This window comes from Gopherus flavomarginatus, chromosome 6, assembly GCF_025201925.1.
Source record: "Gopherus flavomarginatus isolate rGopFla2 chromosome 6, rGopFla2.mat.asm, whole genome shotgun sequence".
NCBI lineage: Eukaryota > Metazoa > Chordata > Testudines > Testudinidae > Gopherus > Gopherus flavomarginatus.
In genome coordinates, this window is record NC_066622.1 from 63,603,655 (window position 1) to 63,621,490 (window position 17,836).

The 17,836-nt window shown below is 44.5% G+C and overlaps 1 protein-coding gene and 1 long non-coding RNA gene across 2 annotated transcripts in view; one reads left to right on the forward strand and one right to left on the reverse strand.

Annotated features, from left to right (window-relative positions):
- Nucleotides 1-582: 582 nt before the first annotated feature.
- LOC127054327 (uncharacterized) lies at nt 583-10,671 on the reverse strand. The gene is made up of 2 exons (XR_007775219.1): nt 8,658-10,671; nt 583-821 (listed from the first exon to the last, which is right to left on the reverse strand). It is a non-coding gene; the product is annotated as an uncharacterized LOC127054327 (long non-coding RNA).
- The window catches only part of LOC127054156 (ubiquitin carboxyl-terminal hydrolase 4-like), a 122,700-nt gene continuing 115,434 nt past the window's right edge, over nt 10,571-17,836 (forward strand). The window contains 4 exon segments of the mRNA XM_050960072.1: nt 10,571-10,623; nt 10,625-10,733; nt 10,735-10,889; nt 13,800-13,927. Of these exon segments, the coding sequence (XP_050816029.1) occupies nt 10,571-10,623; nt 10,625-10,733; nt 10,735-10,889; nt 13,800-13,927 (445 nt within the window).

Consider the following 17,836-nt stretch of genomic DNA (forward strand, 5'->3'; position numbering starts at 1 on the left):
GAAAAATATATTGGGAGGAGAAGGGGTATTGGTAGGTAAGGAGACAGAATTTTTTTCATAGCAACATCTCATTGGATGAGCCACCTGCAGTGTTTGCAAAAAGAGGGAGGGTGGGCTGAAAAACTTGTCCGCAACAATTCACATTAAATAAACTCATGAGGATAATGAAGCCTATATTCACCATCAATTATCTAGGACCTGATAATGTGACTTATTTTTGAGATTGAAGAAATAGTAAAAACAGTATTTTTACTTCCGTACTGAATTCAGAACCATGATCTACTAACTGTGGTGGCTCTATGTTGATGTAATTTGAGTAAACATAAGTTTGTAGTGGCCTTAGGGATATGAATTGTTTGTGTGAGATAACAACAGAAGTATGAGATTAGGCCAAGATTCACTAAGGTGTTAAGGCTTTGTGGATCTGGGCCTACTGCACACGAAAGGCTCATGAACAAAAAGGTACAAATATTTTTTTTTATATGTCATGACTTGTGGGTATGTAACTCAGGACTTTAGAGTTATTGTGGTTAAGTAATCTTGGGATTGTAGATGTGTTTTAATAAAAATCACAGTAGATAGTTGCCTTTCAAAAGGATTTAATATGAGATAGTATACTGCCCTTAGTGAATATTTGGAAACCAAGTTCTACACACCAGCAGTGAAATGCAAAAGAGTGCGAAGAGCTGGATTGAGAAGCATAACAACAGTTGAGAAAGGCAATCCCCATTGGTGGGTCAAATTAAAATGAAGAAGTTTTGACACCAGACCAGGAAATCAGTCAAAATGGATGTCACATGATCCATCAGAATAAACTTGTGCTATAACAACAAGAAGAAAAATTTTGAATTAAAAATTCCAAATTAAAAACCACAGTAAAAACATAGGCAGTGTTATACTAGAAACACAGCTGTCATTGCTAAAACTACTAGCAATCTAAAGTGACCATATTGTTTGTAAAACAAATGTGCGGATGCATGGGGTGAGAGCACAGCAAAGTAGCCAAGACTGAAAATGTAAGTTGTGGAGCGTAACAAAGCAAAACATTTCTATGTTAACAGTTATATATGTAACTATTAAAATATACACTATAAATATGCATATATATAATCACAGTGAAGGTGACACCACGCTAAAGAAGTGCATTCAGACACCAGTTACAAACAATACAAAAACACTGTTCAAGAAATATCAGTTTTCTGTACCCACTGTCCATAGTATGGTCTATTTAAATAATCTTTTTCTTCACATCACTCAACATTTACTTTTCACAGATTTATCAATGAGTGCTGTGTTATCTCTGCATTTCAAGAAAACTGGCACGACTACTTTGTTGCTTCTGCTAGTGGAATCTACCTGGAGCTAAACCTCCACCATACAACCATGTAGTCAACCATAATGTGGCTATAAAGAATGTAACAATTTTAAATGAGAATGAACAGAAGTGACTTTTCACCACCTAGTGGAGCATTATAAAACTACAAACAAAATGATTTTATAGAGTTTATATGTAAAATAAAACAAAAAAGGTCCCTCAATTTTTCACAGTTCCCCCCAAATGTCTAGGACAGTGGCTCTCAATCTTTCCAGACTACTGTACCCTTTTCAGGAGTCTGATTTGTCTTGCTTACCCACATGTTTCACCTCACTTAAAAACTACTTGCTTACAAAATCAGATATAAAAATACAAAAGTGTCACAGCACACTAGTACTGAAAAATTGCTTACTTTCTCCTTTTTTACCATATAATTATAAAATAAATTGGAATATAAATATTGTACTTAAATTTCAGTGTATTGAGCTATATAACCACATCACTGTATGAAGTTAGTTTGTACTGACTTCGCTAGTGATTTTTATGTAGTCTGTTGTAAAACTAGGCAAATATCTAGATGAACAGATATACTCCCTGGAAGACCTCTGCATACTCCTCCAATGGTCTAAGAGGTGGAAATCAGCTGTAGATGGAAAACTGCCACCTATGGATGCATATAAGGAATTGTGCTGCCAGCACCAGGAATACTGGTGAGTATTGGAGAAGCTTGCTGGATTACTAGTTGTATTTCTGATGAGTATATCTGTTTTAGAATGTTAATGTTCTTGCTCAGTTTGCTGAACTCAAGACAGGGCAAAGTGAAGTTTATTTTGACAGTCATAGAATCATAGAAGATTAGGGTTGTAAGAGACCTCAGGAGGTCATCTAGTCCAACACCCTGCTTAAGCAGGACCAACCCCATCTAAATCATCCCAGCCAGGGCTTTGTCAAGCTGGGTCTTAAAAACCTCTAAGGATGGAGATTCCACCACCTCCCTAGGTAACCCATTCCAGTGCTTCACCACCCTCTCAGTGAAATAGTGTTTCCTAATATCCAACCTAGACCTCCCCCACTGCAACTTGAAACCATTGCTCCTTCTTCTGTCATCTGCCACCACTGAGAACAACTGAGCTCCATCCTCTTTGAAACCCCCCTTCAGGTAGTTGAAGGCTGCTATCAAATCTTCCCTCACTCTTCTCTTCTGCAGACTAAACAAGCCCAGTTCTCTCAGCCTCTCTTCCTAAGTCATGTGCCCCAGCCCCCTAATCATTTTTGTTGCCCTCCGCTGGACTCTCTCCAATTTGTTCACATCCTTTCTGTAGTGGGAGGCCCCAAACTGGACGCAAGACTCCAGATGTGGCCTCACTAGTGCCGAATAAAGGGGAATAATCACTTCCCTCGATCTGCTGGCAATGCTCCTACTAATGCAGCCCAATATGCTGTTAGCCATCCTGGCAACAAGGGCACACTGCTGACTCATACCCAGCTTCTCATCCACTGTAATCCCCAGATCCTTCTCTGCAGAACTGCTGCTTAGCCAATGAGAATGGTTTTCAAAGTTTCAAACTTGTAATTGGATTTTTCTGCTGTGCACAGGTCATTCATGACAGAAAACACTCTCTAGAGTGAAGCATCAGTTCTGACATTTTTTTAATATTTGCATGTGGTACTGAGGATTCTCTAAAATGCTTGTGTCATAAATATAGAGTGAAGGGTAGCATAATATCCCTCCTTGGCAGCTGTACTGAATCGCCTTACCTGTAAGAGGTTAAACAGTTCAAATAACCTACTTGGCATCTGACCAGAAGGACCAATGAGGAAAAAAGATACTTTCAAATCTGGGGGATGGGGGGGGGAAGGATTTGTTTGTTGTTTTCCTTTGTTATTCCCTCTCTGGACAGGAATAACTTCTGAAAATATACCTGGAATAATCCATCTAAAACCACAGAATTGTAAGTAGGACAAGGAAATGTGTTAGGTTATCCTTTGTTTTGGCTTGTGAATTTTTCTATGCTACAGAGGTAGTTTTATTCCTGTTTTTGTACTGTGAAGCTGAGCCCAGAGGGAACTTCTCTGTGTTTTAATCTTTTTATTGCCCTGTAAAGTTACCTTCCATCCTGATTTTGCAGGTGTGATTCTTTTACTTTTTCTTTATAAATAAAGTTATTATTTTAAGAACCTGATTGATTTCAATGTCCTGAAGACAAAGGGTCTGGTCTGTGCTTACACTGCCAAGACAATTGGTTGATATATTATTCTCAAGCCTCCCCAGGAAGCGGGGTGAAGGGTTTTGGGAGGATATTTTTGGGGGATAGAGATTCCAAGTGACCCTTCCCTGAATTTTTGTGTAAATCACTTGGCAGCAATACCATCCAAGGACAAGGAAAGGAATTTGGGGCTTGGGAAAGTTTTAACCGAGGCTGGTAGAATATAAGATTAGGGAGTCTTTCATGTCGGTCCCCACATCTGTAGCCCAGAGTTCAGAGTGTGGGTGGGGAACCTTGACAGCTTGATTACTTCATCCCATCTGCCATAAACTGTGATAATTGTAGTTGTCATTCCATTCACACAGTTTTCCTGTCATACATTTATTGAATGGAGTTACTTCAGCAAACAGTACTTCTTTGTTAATTGTCACATTCAGGCATTTCTTCTGCAGTAACTTGACTGCTGTTTCAACCTTGGATCTTAAAGAAACTTTATTTAAAAGCAGACACTTCAAATCTCTCAAGTCATCTGTACGCTTTCCCTGCGCATGTATTTATTTTATGGCTGTATCAAAAAAAGATGTCAACATATTAAGACAGAAGTGATGTGTCATGACCCCCACTTCTTCTAGGACTCTAAGTAGTTTTCTCAGTAAAACAAGTAAAAAGTCTTCTTCATACCTTGTAACCAGCTTCTTTTTGAGATTGTTTAAGATATCCGCCCATTTTACGGCATAGTGATCATCTCCCTCAAGCATTTTGATTGTCACAAAAACGTGTCATTTTTGCATAGATAAAAGCAAGCCAGAGTTTGGTACATGGGTGTTCAAATATTTTGTGAGGAACTACTCGGCACTTTTTCCTCTGACGAGAAAAACAACTTCAATGACTCAGAGTTGAAGGATCCTCTCTAAAGCAGATAACATCAACAGCCATCTGACACTACTGCCTCCCACGATATTCTGATATTCTTGTCCCATGTACTCACAAAAACTTTTCAGTCTATGTGAACAGCAAATATATGAAAATATCCAAAAATCTTAATTACAAGCAGGACCGTCCTACCAATTAGAGTGTCCTACGCATCCCAAGCACCTGGTCCCCCATTCTGCCCCCCTCACGGAGGGTCTGGGCTGTGCTCAAGGCCTGTGGGGCCATGGAGGCAGGAGCTGTGGAGGGCCACTTTGGGGGGCCCCACAGGCCCAGAGCGGCCCGGGGGGCGAGTGGGGGACCTGGCACCAGCAGCAGGAAGCAGAATGACCCGACCTCAGCCCTCTCTGATCCATCCACCCCAGCCGTGTCATTTGGGGGAGGCGGTTTGGGGGAAAGGGTCCGCCCCCCCGCAGTGGGAAGCAGAGTGACACAGCGAGGAGCCTGTGGAGCGGAGTGCAGGAAACCAGTGGAGTTGAGTGGGTTGGGGCTGGGTTGTTCTGCTTCCTGCCACTGCCGCTGAGTGCGGGGGTAGGCCTGACTTCTGCTGCCATTGCCAGGCCCCCACCAAATTCCCTGGGCCACATCCGTTGCTGGGGAAAGGAGGTTGGGAGAAGGGGTGGAAAATGGGGGTGGGAAGAGGTGGGGCAGGGGCAGAGGGAGTTGTCCCAGGCCCCGCACCCATCGAGGAATGCAGAGGGGGGCCAGCTGGGGGATGGGGCTGGCTGCTGGCGATGCCACATACGAAGCACGCAGTTGTGTAGGGCACCATGAAATTTGGGGCAATTTGGTGCCCCAAATTTCGTGGTGCCCTATGGAGCTGCATATTCTGCATATGCCTAAGGATGGCCCTGATTACAAGTGCAGTAGACATTGAAGGCATTCTATCCCCTGCAGTTCAGGCACAATTGTGCATGACATGAGCAGGGTATCCAAGGCCTATGCTCATCTTACTTTGGCATGCATCTTCCACGTTTGTAGAGGCTGCCAAAGTTTGTGTTTGTATTATCTACTGAGAATGGCACAACCTTATTATTTCAGCTGCAATAAGTTCTGAGGTCTCGCCTTTTAAGTTTGACAAAATCTACAAGTTCAGTGTGACCACATGCACTGCCTTCATAAGCCCTGAAATAGCAAATCAAGCCAGGAACCAGTTTCACCGGTCTGCGATTTGATGCATCAACACACAGGGGGGAGGGATAGCTCAGTGGTTTGAGCCCTGGCCTGCTAAACCCAGGGCTGTAAATTCAGTCCTTGAGGGGGCCAATTGGGGATTGGTCCTGCTTTGAGCAGGGGGTTGGACTAGATGATCTACTGAGGTCCCTTCCAACCCTAATAATCTATGATTCTATGACACACATTCAACATTTTTCAGATAGTTAATTAATTAATCAATCATTTGCCTATAGAGCAAAAACATTTGCAGCTATCACTTCATGCTTTGGTTTGCTGATTTTTTTGTTTAAATTGGAAGTCCAGGCCATTGACAGGAAACTGTGAGGATGTCTAATGCTGGGAAATGGGAATGGATGGGATATAGGAATGGATAATGGTGGATGGGAACCTGGGAGGCAGTGAGCATGAGATGGTCAAGTTCAGGATCTTGACACAAGGAAGAAAGGAGAGCAGCACAATACGGACCCTGGACTTCAGAAAAGCAGACTTTGACTCCCTCAGGGAACTGATGGGCAGGATGCCCTGGGAGAATAACATGAGGGGGAAAGGAGTCCAGGAGAGCAGGCTGTATTTTAAAGAATCCTTATTGAGGTTGCAGGAAAAACCATCCAATGTGTAGATGGCAGGCGACCAGCTTGGCTTAACAATGAAATCCTTGCTGATCTTACACACAAAAAGGAAGCTTACAAGAAGTGGAAGATTGGACAAATGACCAGGGAGGAGTATAAAGATATTGCTCAGGCATGCAGGAGTAGACAAATCACACTTGGAGTTGCAGCTAGCAAGGGATATTAAGAGTAACAAGAAGGGTTTCTACAGGTATGTTAGGAACAAGAAGGTGGTCAGGGAAAGTGTGGGCCCCTTACTGAATGGGGGAGGCAACCTAGTGACAGAGGATGTGGAAAAAGCTAATGTACTCAATGCTTTTCTTGCCTCTGTCTTCACAAACAAAGTCAGCTCCCAGACTGCTGCACTGGGCAGCACAGTATGGGAAGGAGGTGACCAGCCCTCTGTGGAGAAAGAAGTGATTCAGGACTATTTAGAAAAGCTGGATGAGCATAAGTCCATGGGGCCAGATGTGCTGCATCTGAAGGTGCTAAAGGAGTTGGTGGATGTGATTGTAGAGCCATTGGCCATTATCTTTGAAAACTCATGGCGAACGGGGGAGGTCCCGGATGACTGGGAAAAGGCTAATGTACTGCCAATCTTTAAAAAAAGGGAAGGAGGAGGATCCGGGTAACTACAGGCCAGTCAGCCTCACTTCAGTCCCCGGAAAAATCATGGAGCAGGTCCTCAAGGAATCAATTCTGAAGCACTTAGAGGAGAGGAAAGTGACCAGGAACAGTCAGCATGGATTCACCAAGGGAAAGACATACCTGACTAACCTAATTGCTTTCTATGACGAGATAACTGGGTCTGTGGATGAGGGGAAAGCAGTGGATGTGTTATTCCTTGACTTAGCAAAGCTTTTGATACAGTCTCCCACAGTATTCTTGCCAGCAAGTTAAAGAAGTATGGGCTGGATGAATGGACTATAAGGTGAATAGAAAGCTGGCTAGATCATTGGGCTCAAGGGGTAGTGATCAACGGCTCTATGTCTAGTTGGCAGCCGGTATCAAGTGGAGTCCCCCAAGGGTCAGTCCTGAGGCCAGTTTTGTTAAATATCTTCATTCCTGATCTGGAGAATGGCGTGGACTGCACCCTCAGCAAGTTTGCACATGACACTAAACTGGGAGGAGTGGTAGATACGCTGGAGGGCAGAGATAAGATACAGAGGGACCTAGACAAAAGAAATCTGATGAGATTCAAAAAGGACAAGTGCAGAGTCCTGCACTTAGGATGGAAGAATCCCACGCACGGCTACAGACTAGGGACCAAGTGGCTAGGCAGCACTTCTGCAGAAAAGGACCTAGGGGTTACAGTGAACGAGAAGCTGGATATGAGTCAACAGTGTGCCCTTGTTGCCAAGCAGACTAACAGCATTTTGGGCTGTATAAGTAGAAGCATTGCCAGCAGATCGAGGTACGTGATCATTCCCCTGTATTCAGCATTGGCGAGGCCTCATCTGGAGTACTGTGTCAAGTTTTGGGCCCCACACTACAAGAAGGATGTGGAAAAAATGGAAAGAGTCCAGCGGAGGGCAACAAAAATGATTAGGGGGCTGGAGCACATGACTTATGAGGAGAGGCTGAGGGAACTGGGATTATTTAGTCGGCAGAAGAGAAGAATGAGGGAGGATTTGATAGCTGCTTTCAACTACCTGAAAGGGCATTCCAAAGAGGATGGATCTGGACTGTTCTCAGTGGTACCAAATGACAGAACAAGGAGTCTCAAGTTGCAGTGGGGAGGTTTAGGTTGGATATTATTAGGAAAAACTTTTTCACTAGGAGAGTGGTGAAGCACTGGAATGGGTTACCTAGGGAGGTGGTGGAATCTCCTTCCTTAGAGGTTTTTAAGATCAGGCTGGACAAAGTCCTGGCTGGGATGATTTAGTTGGGGGAGTTGAGCAGGGGGTTGGACTAGATGACCTCCTGAGGTCCCTTCCAACCCTGATATTCTATGATTGCATGATATATAGATAGTTTTTTGCGGGTGTGTGTAAAATGTTTAACTTTACCAGTTCCATACATCACACCAGCTAGGGTAGAGCTGCCTTGTGTAGGCACTGGGATGCACAAACCCCAGTCCTGGGACGTGGATGCTGTGCCAGACAGCCCTATGACAGGGGTTACAACCTGCCTATCTTTGCAAACGCTGCATGTAGCTCACTGCCCTTGGGGACACTGTTACTCCCTCTGCCCCTCCCTGTGTGGGGTTTCCCCTCTGCCCCCCTCAGGTAGTGCCTCAAACCTGGCACCTATACCCCCTCCCCGATTTTACCCCTCAGTCCCTCTCCTGCCCATTCCTACTGTTTTCTGTTCCCCCCCGGCACAGACTGTGCCCATCTCCCCTGCTTGCCCCTGGCCCCAGAGGGAGCCTATTGTGGAGGAACAGTTCAACAACGCCTGTGACTCAAGATAGCGTGATACCTTCACGAGCAGGCCAGTGTGCCATCCGTATTGTACGCCACTGTTAGATCAATGAAACCAGCGCCTATTTTCAAGTTTATCTGGAAGCCATTTTCAACAAATGCAGTCAGCACAAGTACTTGGTCACATGTGCTATGGCCTCGGTGAAAGCTGGCTTGTTTGGGGCTCAAAATTCTCTCCACATAGGGTAATATGCGCTGTAGGACCAAGCGCTCCAGTGCCTTGAAGCACACCGACAATAATGATATTGGACGATAGCTTGAGGCTTGACTTGGGTCCTTTCCAGGCTTTAAGAGAACAATGATTTTTGCAGTGCACCATATCTTCGGTAGCCTACCTTCACTGATGATCCTGGTGAAGAATTTCAGAAGCAAAAGACAAGCATGGGGGCCAAGATTTTTCAGAAATTCTGGAGATATGTTGTCATAGCCTGCAGTTGTTCCACACTTGATGGTACTCTGCTGCAGTGAATGGTTCTGGGCAGTTTCTGTTCTGGTGTAGACATTTAAAAATATGCCATTTGTTCCTCATTTGTCTTCGCACGTGTTACTTCATAGGTGCTCTGGCCACTTTAAGTAGGTGTCCGGCTACCTGGCTGGGTATCACTGAGGGTTGGCAGAGTGCAGGTGGCTGCTGCGCTGTTCTAAGGCATCAGAGCAGACTCCCACACTTGCGGCTGGAGCAGGTAAAGCTCATCTTCTCGGTTGTCTCCTCTCATCCATATGATGGAGAAGATAGAGCAATGGGTTACCCCAGGGCTATGTGATTTCTCCAGCTCTCTTCAACCTTTACATCAGTGACCTGCCAAAAACAGAGTCATGCAAGTTCATTTACGCAGACAACATCTGTTGTGGTACCCAGGCCTGGATGTTTCACAAACTTGATGCCACCTTAAACCTGGACATGATAAAGTTAGCTGACTACTATAAGACTTGGAGCCTCCAGCGAAGTATCATAAAAACAGTCTCCAGTTTGTTCCATCTTCATCACACCTGTGGAACCCGAGACCTGAATGTTTATCTGAATGGTCAGAAGGAGAAGCATGAAGTAGAACTGGTCTCTCTAGGTGTGACCTTAGACTGCACACTGAGTTATCATGCCCACCTGAAGAAGACAGCAGCTAAAGTTAAGATGTGCAACAACCTTAGCAAACTGGCAGGTTCATCATGGAGTGCTCGTGCTCCAACTTTGCAGATGTCAGCTCTTGCCACCTCATATTCAGTGGCAGAGTACTGTGCACCAGTTTGGAGTAGATTATCACGCACTAAAATGGTGAATATGCAGTTACATGCTGCCATGCGTATCACCTCTGGCACCCTGCATCCGACTCCAGTCCAATGGCTTCCAGTTCTGAGCAATATTGCTCCTCCACATATCAGACGAGAGTTTGTCACTGGCAAGTGGAGAAAGTATGCGCCAACTCAAGCTCGCTGCTGCACAATGACCTTTTTAAACCACCAGCTGCACGTTTGCCATCACGTTGCCTGTCATGGTCTCATCCGCTATGCCAGGATGTTAGGGCAGAAACAGTCTGGCAAGAGGAATGGATATCTGTTATAATCCCCAACCAGTGCCTCATCGCTGACCCCACAATCTGCCCACCTGGTTTTGACCTGCCCTGTCGCCAATGGTTCCTGTTGAACAGGTTCCCGACGAGCCAAGGTCTCTGTGCAAGAAACCAGTATCGCTGGGGCCTTCGTGACAGCCCTTTGTGCAGCTGCACACAACACAGACAATGATGCATTTCGTCCAGGAATGCCCGCTGACTAGGTTCAGCGGTGGCCTGGAAGAATGCACCATTCCCCTGAAGATGCCATCGCTTGGCTAGGCGACTGTGCACACCCCACATAAATACCACAGGGAGCGGATTTAATGCCCACTGAGGGCAGCGGTCTCAGTGGACGTTACTGCGCATGCTTAGTGTCAGCCAAGCCGCACATTCCGTCAAGCAGCCAGTCCCACGGGTTTCCGCGCGCGGGGCCCGCCTCCCGCAGGGGAGCTGTGCTGCCAGGGGCGCCTGGAGCCCGGGCGGCTGACGGCGGGAGGGAGGAAGGCAGTGCGCCTGCGCACGTTGGCCGGTGCGGCCAGGCCGGATATCCGCTGCAGGGCGGGGGGTATCGGGTGTGCGGACATGGCGGCGGAGCTAGACTGTGGCCAGAGGCCGGATGTCGGGGCCCAGCGGGCAGAGCTGGGGCCGCTGCTAGGGATAGCTCTGAGGCCGGGCGAGTCCTGGTGAGAGGAGGGCTGCCCCTGGCAGTGACAAGCCGTGCCGGGCGGAGGGGAGCGAGTGGGGCCGGGGAACGGAGCTGGCGGGGGAGGGAACGAGGTGTGCGTGTGAGGGGGGAGCGGAGCGGAGCCGAGACGGGACGGGACGGGACGCGACGCGGGGGGGCAGGGAGCGGAGCTGGACCGAGAGGGCCAGGCTGAGTGGGGAATGGCGGTGCCTTCGAGCCTCATGGCCTGGTGTGTGGGTCTCTGTGCCTGGCTGTAACGGAGCTGGTGGCTCAATAAGGCGAGTCTCGGCTCTTGGGAGGCATCACGTGCATGTGGGCCTTTGCTCTGCCCGCTGAAGTGGCTGAGTCACCAGTGGTGGAGCCACAGGAACGTGCGTCTTAGTGCAGGTTTCTAATGTGGGTCCCCTCGTTAAATGTGTAATACTTAAACCTGCTCATTCCGCTTTTCAGGACTTCGTAATGCTCAGGGTTTGTCTACCTTTAAAACGCTACTGCTGCCCTGCTGCTGGGCTTTAGTGTAGATGCTACCTTTGCTTTTGGGTGGGATTCTTTGTGCAGAGGGCCATTGCTCACTACTTGCTCTAGCTGTGATTCTGTGGTTCTGTCAGCCCAGTTCTTAGTGGTGTAAGTGGAAGTCTCTGCTGTTGCCTCTTTTGTACTGTCTTTTAATGGCAATATTATCTCCACACCAGTCTAAGACCAGCTTCCCTTAGATCAACATATCAGTGATTTCAGCTCTATTAATTACAGACAGAAACAAGGACTCTAAACTGACTCTGATCAGCTCTGTCTTTAAACACTGGAGGGGAGGGTCAAATGTTAAATGCCTTGTTAAAAGGAGTCCATGTCACCAAGTAGGAACAGCAGAGTCCTGTGGCACCTTCACTCACTCTGCCTTTTTACTTAGGTGTGGAATCATTATCCCGTGCTTAGCAAGTGGACTTGATTTTAGGATGACCCCCTCAATTAGGGCATGCTATGTATAGCTATGCTGCCCTTTGCTCATACAATAATATTTCATTACTCCTGCATTTAATAGTAAAGTGAATCTTAACCCAAAACAGAAATGCCAAAGGGACCAAAGCAGGTCTGTCTGCAGGTTACCTAAGCAGAGTAGGTGTGTTTGTGCAAATATGGTCTGCTCCTTAAATCTTTTCCCCCCCAGTTCACCACTAGATTTCAGGGATGAGTTCAGACCCTGCTTACGGATAATTGCTCCAATGTGGGGAGTGATGTCATTGGTAGGTAAAGCTAAAACACAAAACAAAAAAAATTAAAATTAAATCCCACCATTAGAAAAACTTGAAATATAAACCTGGTATGTAAATTGTTGTGGAAACTTTGTTCTACTGAGCGAGGGAAAAAGAGGAAAAATGAAATAAATTCTTTTTTTTTAAATGAAGATGTAAAAACTGGCAAAGAGATAAAAACAAATACACAAAATATTAAAGACATGTTTGAACTTCCCATATGGAAAGATAGCAACAGAAATTTCTCATTTAGACTACATATTCCCTTTTGGAAGGGAAATAATTGGCATTTGCACACTGTATCTCCTATGAGTTTATCTGCTTTGTTTCCATAGCAATACATTTTCATCTTATTTATTTACTGTATATAGCACTGAAAGCATGGGAAGCACTTTTCAGACAAATATTATATCTGATCTGAAAAGCTTGTCCTATGCCCCTTGCTTTTACATTTGAGGCCCATTGTTGATTTCAGTGGGAGTTTGGAGTGATCTAGAGCACTGAAGATGAAACCACAATTGCTTGCTAAGCTTGTACTACTCAAAGCCTGTGGTGGTGTCCAACAACAAAAATCAGTAGTTTCTCATTAATCTACCTTGTCCAGTTTATGTCAAGATTATACAGACATTAATGAAGAGAAGGGGGAACCGTAACTAACACTACATGAATTAAAGATGATCTATTTACAAGTTACTATATGAAATAGCACTTTTTATCAGTGATTCTCAAAGTGATTATAATGGAAGGGAGCTATTACTATCAAAGTTTTACGAACAGAGAAAATGATGCAAAAAGAGGTTGAGAGCTGAATATTCAAAAGTATCTACTTATCAAGAGTGCCTTGGTTTTTGGGTGGACTCCTTACTGGGGCTGGGCATCAGAAACTCCCGCTGAAGTCAGTTGGAGTTATGAGTCTTTAGTACTTCCAAAAACCTGGCAATAGCTGACCCAAGATGACCAACAAAAAACTGAAGCCCTCCCAGGTTAGTGGACATTTTGGACATATTTGCCTAAAAGATTTTCCCGAGATTGCACAGTGAGTCAAGGCTGGGAACAGGGCTCTGTCGACCTAACTACTTAGCTAGTCGTCTAGTTCAGTCACTAGGTCATACTGCTGTTCATTTGTTAAAATACTCAAGTGTGTGTATTCATTTTTGTTTTTACTATGCTAGCCTCCCCTTAGCTCTCCTCTCCCAGAGCTCCTGCCTCCCAACCAGTCCTTTTCTTTCCCTGTTGGCAAGCCCTGTTGGTGGTGCATCTCTTGTGTCCTGTATCTAACCAGTCCCTGTCACTGAGAGGGCTCTGAGACAAGCTTCTGCGGTTTCAGCAGCCAGTGAGAGATAAGGGTTGGGTACAAGGCAGAGTTGGACCTGGCCAGCATGCAGCACTACACAGACAGGACAAGAGGCCTGGCCAGCACTGGGTTCTGTTTTGTGTTGTTGACAGGCCTCCCACCCATGAACATGATCTGCTCCCTACACAGCTGGGTTACCTTAGCTTAGAGTGGCCTCTGCTCCCAGGACGTTCTTAGCTGCAAGGGTTCCTGTGCATCTGCACCAGCTATTCCTCCTCCAGCGAGAACGATGTTGTAGTATGTGCTCTGGCTGGTACAAGCTGAAAGCTGCTCCTGACATCTTGCTATTCAAACTGTGTTCCAGGTATTTGATTGACAGTCGGTGGTTCAAACAGTGGAAGAAGTATGTGGGTTTTGACAGCTGGGACATGTACAACGTGGGTGAGCCTAACCTGTTTCCTGGACCCATTGATAACTCTGGACTCTTTGCAGGTAAAACGCATGCAGTTTTTCATAGATTCATAGATTGTAGGGCTGGAAGGGACCTTGAGAGGTCATCAAGTCCAGTCCCCTTCCCTCATGGCACGACCAAATACTGTCTAGATCATCCTTGATAGCCATTTATCTAACCTACTCTTAAATATCTCTAGAGATGGAGATTCCGCAACCTCCCTAGACAGTTTATTCCGGTGTTTAACCACCCTGACAGGAACTTTTTCCTAATGTCCAACCTAAACCTCCCTTGCTGCAATTTAAGCCCATTGTTTCTTGTTCTATCCTTAGAGGCTTAGATGAACAAGTTTTCTCTCTCCTCCTTATGACGCTCTTTTAGATACCTGAAACCTGCTATTATATCCCCTCTCAGTCTTCTCTTTTCCAAACTAAACAAACCCAGTTCTTTCAGTCTTCCTTCATAGGTCATGTTCTCAAGACCTTTAATCGTTCTTGTTGCTCTTCTCTGGACCCTCTCCAATTTCTCCATAGTTAAGGTGCACTTGACAGCTATTTGTGTCTGGCAGAGAAGGAGAATCTAGGAGCTCTTAGCAGTTTTTGAAAGTGTCCTTTAGCTCTGACACCAGCTGACTGAAAAAATCTGCAGATTAGCTTCTCTTTTCATTCCCTGCCCTCACAAAAACAAAACCCACTAACCTTTCTGAGGGGCACAGTGTATATTCCAGAGGGAGCATGAAATAATGGAATATCAATAATGGGTTTGACCAGACTAGGCTCTTATCATGATGTGCCAGAACAGGATTTCAGGTTGAGCACAGATGAGTGAAGTTAAGGAGGAATAAATTCTGTTTTCTGAGAAGGCTGGAAACATTATAATCTTCTACCATTTCTCCACACCCTAGCCTGAAGTTACTTCCTTCCCTCCCACACACTGACATGAAATTCTGTAAATGTCTGGAGACAGTCAACTTTACTGTAAATAGAAACTGAAATACAAAACTTTCAAAAGTTGCACCTGGAAGCAAAAATGTATGTCCACTTTGAATTTTGATAGTTGGATCAGTCTGAATGAACTTCTAGCCTGATACAAAATTCTAATAACTCTAGGAAACCTTTTTAGACTTAATGTTTTGAAAAATGAACAAAATATGCTATAAAGTTCTCTTTGTGTTCCCTAGACCAGATCTAAGCTAGTGTGTCTGGGGTAGGGGATAAGGGGTTTTTGAATTCTTGCTGATCTTCTGTAAGGTGATACAATGCACTCTTTATGCTCTTGCTCCTGTGATGCTACTTTAAGTGCCTGACATCATAGCATGTAACATAGAATGTGCAATCTACTTTGGAGCCACTGTTAGTGCTGCTTTGTCAATTGTCTGGCATGGAGATTGTTGTGGCAGGCACCCTATCATGTTATTAGCAAGATATATCTGGACTCCACTGGCCCTAGGAAAGAGACTCTTGGTGTTCATGTGTGCATCAAACCTTTATGGAACAACAGCAGTGAGGCTGTTTTTCCACTGAGGGATTGCGAGTTTGGAATTCTCTCCACTGGTGGATCCTTCTGGATGAAGCTCAATTCTAAATTTTTATAAGAGTTAGTTTGTGATGGTTTTAAGTGCTGAGTTTGATCTGACTCACAAACCAGTTCTCCTGGATTTGTGTTTGGGACTTAATTAACTTCTTGAAGTGCCTTGGTAAGTGTTTGGGGAAATGAACATACTAAAAGTTAATTAGAAAATACAGTCAGTGGCTGAGTGGAAACCAGTGGTAACACTGCTTCTGTTCTGCAATGCCTGCTTGGTTGTCCATAGATGCAGCTGATGATTGTCTGTAGATATAGTGTGTAAATTTTCTGCCCTAGTGTTACATAAACTTTTTTGCCATAAAACTTGGTTAATATTTCTGCAGCACACAGGTCCTGCCTTCTCTTTCCAAAACATGGAACCTCAAAATGTAAAACCTGAGTATTAGAAGGGAGGCAGAGAATGAGGAAATGCTCAGTTTAGGTCTCCCTGCAGTTTAGTGTTCCTTTGTAACATCATAGTAGTTTATTACCCTTTCCTCAGTCTTCTAGCGCAGTGTGATCTCATCCAAACCACAACAAGTATTTGACAAATCAGTGGTGCTGTACAGAACATGTTAAAAGTTTGTTGGAGCATGTGAATAGGAATCCTGAATTGGAGGTCTCCCCAAAAAAATAGTTCTTGTTAATGCTGGGAAAGGTACTGTAATGTTCCCAGTTCCTCTTGGCATCCCTGCAGGGAAAGATCTGATTGTGCATATGGTTTTAGAGCATGTTGAAAATTCAGCTTTAAATTCAGCAACCTTAATTATGGTCCGACTAGCAGCTGCTCCATAATAAATCTGCAAATAACCATTTTCCAACACCTCAGCTTGTATACTTACTAGTTTCTTGGAATCATAGAAATATAGGGCTGTAAGAGACTATCACAGGTCAGGATCTTGTCCTGAGGTATGCCCAAGAAAACCTAGACCATCCCTGTTAGCTGTTTGTCCAACCTGTGCTTAAAAGCCTCCAATGATGGGGATCCCACAAACTTCCTTGGACATCTATTTCAGAACTTATCTAGCGTTAGTTAGAAAGTTTTTCATAATATCTAACCTAAATCTCACTTGCTATAGATTCAGCCCATTACTTCGCCTTACCTTCAGTGGACATGGAGAACAATTGGTCACCATCCTCTTTATAACAGCTCTTCACATATTTGAAGACTATCGGGTCCCTACTCTTCCCCCCACCCTGAGTAAACATGCCCCTCCCTTTTTTTTGGTCATAGGTCAGGTTTTCTTTTGTCATTTTTGTTGCTCTCCTCTGGTCTCTCTCTAATTTATGCTCATCTATCTTAAAGTGTGTGCTCAGAATTGGACACAGTATTCTAGCTGAGGCTCACTAGTGCCAGGTAGAGTAGGACAATTGCATCCTGTGTCTTACATATGACTCTCCTGTTAATACACCTCAGAATATTAGCCTTTTTCACAACTGAAACACATTGTTGGCTCACATTCAATTAATGATCTGCTACTTCACCCAGTTCTTTTCAGCCACTACCTAGCCAGTTATGACTCATTTTTTAATTGTGCATTTGATTTTTCCTTTCAAAGTGCAGTACTTCACGCTTTATAGAACATCATCTTGTTGATTTCAGACCAGTTACTTAATTTGTCAAGGTTGTTTTGAATTCTAATCCTGGCCTCCAGGTGCTTCCAACCCCTCCCAGGTTGGTATCATCCACAAATTTTATGAGCACAATCTCCACTCCATTATTCATGTCACTAATGAAAACGTTGAATAGTACCAGATGCAGGACTGATCGCTGCAGGACTCCACTAGATACACCCTTCTAGTTTGACAGCAAACCGTTGATAAACTACTCTTTTTTTGAGTATGGTCTTTCATCCCATTATGAATCCACTTTATAGTAATTTCATCTAGACCACATTTCCCTAGTTTGCTTATGATATTGTCATGTGGGACTGTTTCAGAAGTGTTACTAAAACCAAGATATATCATGTCCTGTGCTGTAAGAGGACTTACGCCTGTGTGTCTTGAGAGTCTCATAGCATGGAAAGAGGGTTGCTATATGGAGCTCCCAAGAATCTTATGTCTCATCCCAAATTCTTCCAAGATAGTGCTTCAGCCTTTCTTATTGTTTGGTTTTCTTGACTTCTACTTTCTCAGCTGGCTGCACAATGCAAAGGCTCCCATCCTGTCATGGCTATTAAGCTTCACAAGAGAACTATCCTCTATTGTAGCACAAATGAATAATATAGGCTAGTTCTGTGTTCAATCTGCATTGCATTTTTTGAATTATTTTAATAACAATGAAAGTTAACTATGTCCTCTTGCGGTCGATAATGCCATAGAAATATCATTTTCTTCAGAATGTGGTGCAGCACTGTCACAGACTGGCAGGGGGAGATTGTTCA